Genomic DNA, 3,402 nt, shown 5'->3' with positions numbered 1-3,402 from the left:
AGTTTATTGTTTTAAAAGCTTTTAATATCGGATGTATTTTTCAATTTTGATCTCGTTAAGTGAAAAACGATCCTAAGTGAAATTCGATTTTGACAACTTTGATTTTATATGTTGACTACTTATTGGTTGTTTTTAGTGTTAATCCACTTTTATGCGTATTTTTTCTTTCATAATTTTTGTAGGGTTTCTCAACAAAATATTAAGAGTTTTTAGTTTAAAACGACAGTTATCCATGTTGATGCTAGTTAGTTGTATGTGCCACATGTTACTGTAAAAACATATTTCTAGATCCTTTACTAAAGTATCGCATACCCTAGTTATTTTTTCTAGATCCGCCACTGCTTGGGGGTAAGGTGTTTAGCTTAATTTCTACTCTCATTACTCCAAAGAAAACATGAAAAAGGGAAAGGATAGAGATGAGATCCATTTTATATTTTTTATGTATAAAATACTAAAAAGAAAGAAAAAAAATACATCACTAATGGTATTTTGTTCATTTTACATACATTTAACCTTCATTTTCCAACAGTATTATTCATAAAGACATCTAGTACAATATTTCAAACTCTCACAGCCCAACCATGTTCAAAATTTTATATTTTTTAGGCACTACAAAGACCCTTTATGTAACTTTGTCTAGAAATATATTGATACATAATATAAAAATAATATATTATTTTAGCATATATACCTTTCTATAAAAGTCATGTGTATTTTAATATTTTCCACTTTATATCTTCTCAAATTTATGTCAACGGTTAAAGAATACGAAGTACAAGTCAAAGGAGCAATTCCGGCCTCCGTCGTCTCACAACAACCATTAATTTCTTAATCAAATAGTTTGTATATTTCTGAACACGCCATACACAAACAAAAACACACACACACACACCAAGCCAAATTTGATTTCGAAACTCCATCGAATTGATTGTGACAAAGAAGAAGAAACGTGGAATGGCTGTTACGCACGATTACCAATCGCTATGACCATCTTCCAACGCTCCAACCAGGAATCATCATTCTTCAATTCAATTGCAATCAATTTCCGATCAGAATTAACAGATATTCGTAGTAGGAGATTCGTGGAGGGAATCCATGGATGAAGAATTGCCAGGGGCAATTGGAACAAGCGCAAGTTTAGCCCTAAGATTGGGACAAACCGTATTCTCTGTTGCTTCCCTCCTTTTCATGTGCGTCGGTGTTGAATTCTACGCTTATACGTCTTTCTGGTAATTCTGCGTCTCTACTTTCGATTTTCCGTTGTTCATATCTGTTCCTTTCGTCATTTAGCGCCTCAATAGTACTCAAATTATGAAGTTTAATTGGTATTACGAAAGCCATACTAGATCATCATCAAATGCCTTCTTTACCTTTTTCATTCTAATTCACCTTTTGTTATTATCGGTTTGTAATCTGCATTTTATGATCAGAAAGCTCGAATTAGGCACAAATTTACTTTAGCAATCGAACACACGAGCTGTAGTCTACAAAAATTGTTATAAAAATTGTGAAACAACCGACAATAGTTAATGCTTTGCAGGAATTTAAAGCTATGAAGCTGCATATTCTATCAGCCTTCAATCTGCATTGTTTAAAATGATATTTTAGTATAACTTTTAATCCGTTTCTTACATTCTTGTCAGTTTTTTGGTGACAATCAAAGGGTTAACAATTCCATGGAGTTTAACCCTCGCAATGGTGGATGCATTTTCTGTATTTGTAAAACGACCTTCTCGCCAAATACAAATAGTGTCCATCATCGTTATTGGAGACTGGGTATGTCTGGATCTGTGTATCTGTATCTGTATTTGAGATGCTAACTAATGGAAGATGATGATGACAGGTGTTATCATTTTTATCACTAGCAGCAGCATGTTCAACAGCAAGTGTTGCTGATTTCATGATTACAGAAGCTGGTGCATTTTTTTGTGGAAGAAAATTGTGTAGCAGATATCAATTGTCAGCTGCAATGGCGTTTTTGTCATGGTGTTTGTCTATAGCTTCTGCTCTTTTTAATCTTTGGCTTCTTCCTTCTTTATATTAATTTGTAGATAAAAGTTTTGGGTGTATGATTGTTATAGGTGCATGTGGTAAATAAGTAAAAGAAGAAAAATGAAAAGGAAATCAAAAAGATGATTTTTTTTAATAGATTATCATTTAAGATTTATAGCACAAAAAGGGTATATGATTGTTATGTCTTCTTCAAGTGAATATATTTTTCTTTGTTTATGAAATGAAATCGCATGCTCTTTTGGAATGTGTTTGGCATTGAGCTTTTGAGAGTTTTATGTATCTTGCTTTTAGGTAATTTTATATTTTTTTAATAACTTTTAGAGAAACTTTTGTCAAACATTTTTCCACAAAGAGAAGCTATATAAATGCTTACAACTATTTTTGTATCTAAGGTTATTATTTATTTATTGACAAAATTTGAAAATGATCGATGTGGTTTCGAAAAGTGGAAAGGTGAGGAGAACTTTAAAAATGCTTCAAATGTTGATATGCGGTTTCGAAAAGTTGCAAAGTTTGGTCCTTTTTAACATTCTATTAGTAAAGTTGGATTAAGTATAAGGGTGACAATCATGTTGTGTTTAGGTTGGTGAGTCGTGGGTTGGTGGATTAGAAAGCTCAACCTGAACACAACCCATACAATTGATTGTGTCGTATTGTTCAACCCTAATCTGGATATATCAAACCCGGATACGACCTGCCTAACCCGTTTAATTATACGGGTTCGTGGGGTCAAAATCGAGTTTGTTGGTTCGCAATTCACTTTTTTAAATCGTAATATAGTGTTAAGTCATAAGTACCAACCCAAATCAGAGAAAAAAGAAAAGATTTAGAGGTATTTTGTGAAGTCATGTTCAAGATTTATGGTAAAATGCAAATGCACAAAATTTGAGAAAAGAATTAAAGAAATATTTAGAAAAACTATTTTTTAATACTAATATAATATAAGGGTTGGCGGGTTGACCATCAAATTGTAATACCCGTTTCTCAGGTACTTTTCATTCGTAGCTTAAACATAAATTTGTTGCAAAAATGGTCCTTACGCTAGGCGTAAGTAATAAGTACACGGGGCATAGTTCATTAAGCGCATGTGAGGGTTGCATGCTCTACACGGTGTGTAACTCCATCTACGCAGGGCATAGATGCACAGTTGCCAAACCCTAATTTTTAGGGTTGAAACCCTATTAAACACTTTTAAGTCCCTTGAGGCCTCTTCATGCTCAACATCCACTCTCCCTAAACAATTATTTCGAAACCATAATCCTTTATAAGCTTGTTTTGAGCCTTCTGAGTGTTTTTTGTGCATTTTAAAGAAAGGAAAATCTACCATATTAGATTGGTGTGACTCACGCTTGAAGATCCAGAGCTTTCATCCCCTTTGCTATCTTATGG

At 33.3% G+C, this 3,402-nt stretch overlaps 1 protein-coding gene across 1 annotated transcript; it reads left to right on the top strand.

The window, feature by feature from the left end:
* Positions 1 to 799: 799 nt before the first annotated feature.
* Positions 800 to 2,247, top strand: LOC145097775 (CASP-like protein 5C1). The gene is made up of 3 exons (XM_079035413.1): positions 800 to 1,229; positions 1,644 to 1,776; positions 1,844 to 2,247. The coding sequence occupies exons 1-3, from the start codon at positions 1,096 to 1,098 to the stop codon at positions 2,042 to 2,044; spliced, it is 468 nt and encodes a 155-aa protein (XP_078891539.1). The 5' UTR covers positions 800 to 1,095; the 3' UTR covers positions 2,045 to 2,247.
* The last annotated feature ends 1,155 nt before the right edge of the window (positions 2,248 to 3,402 follow it).

Source organism: Lactuca serriola, chromosome 4, assembly GCF_051521515.1.
Source record: "Lactuca serriola cultivar US96UC23 chromosome 4, Lser_US96UC23_V15, whole genome shotgun sequence".
Taxonomy (NCBI): domain Eukaryota; kingdom Viridiplantae; phylum Streptophyta; class Magnoliopsida; order Asterales; family Asteraceae; genus Lactuca; species Lactuca serriola.
This window is presented reverse-complemented; position numbering and strand designations above follow the sequence as displayed.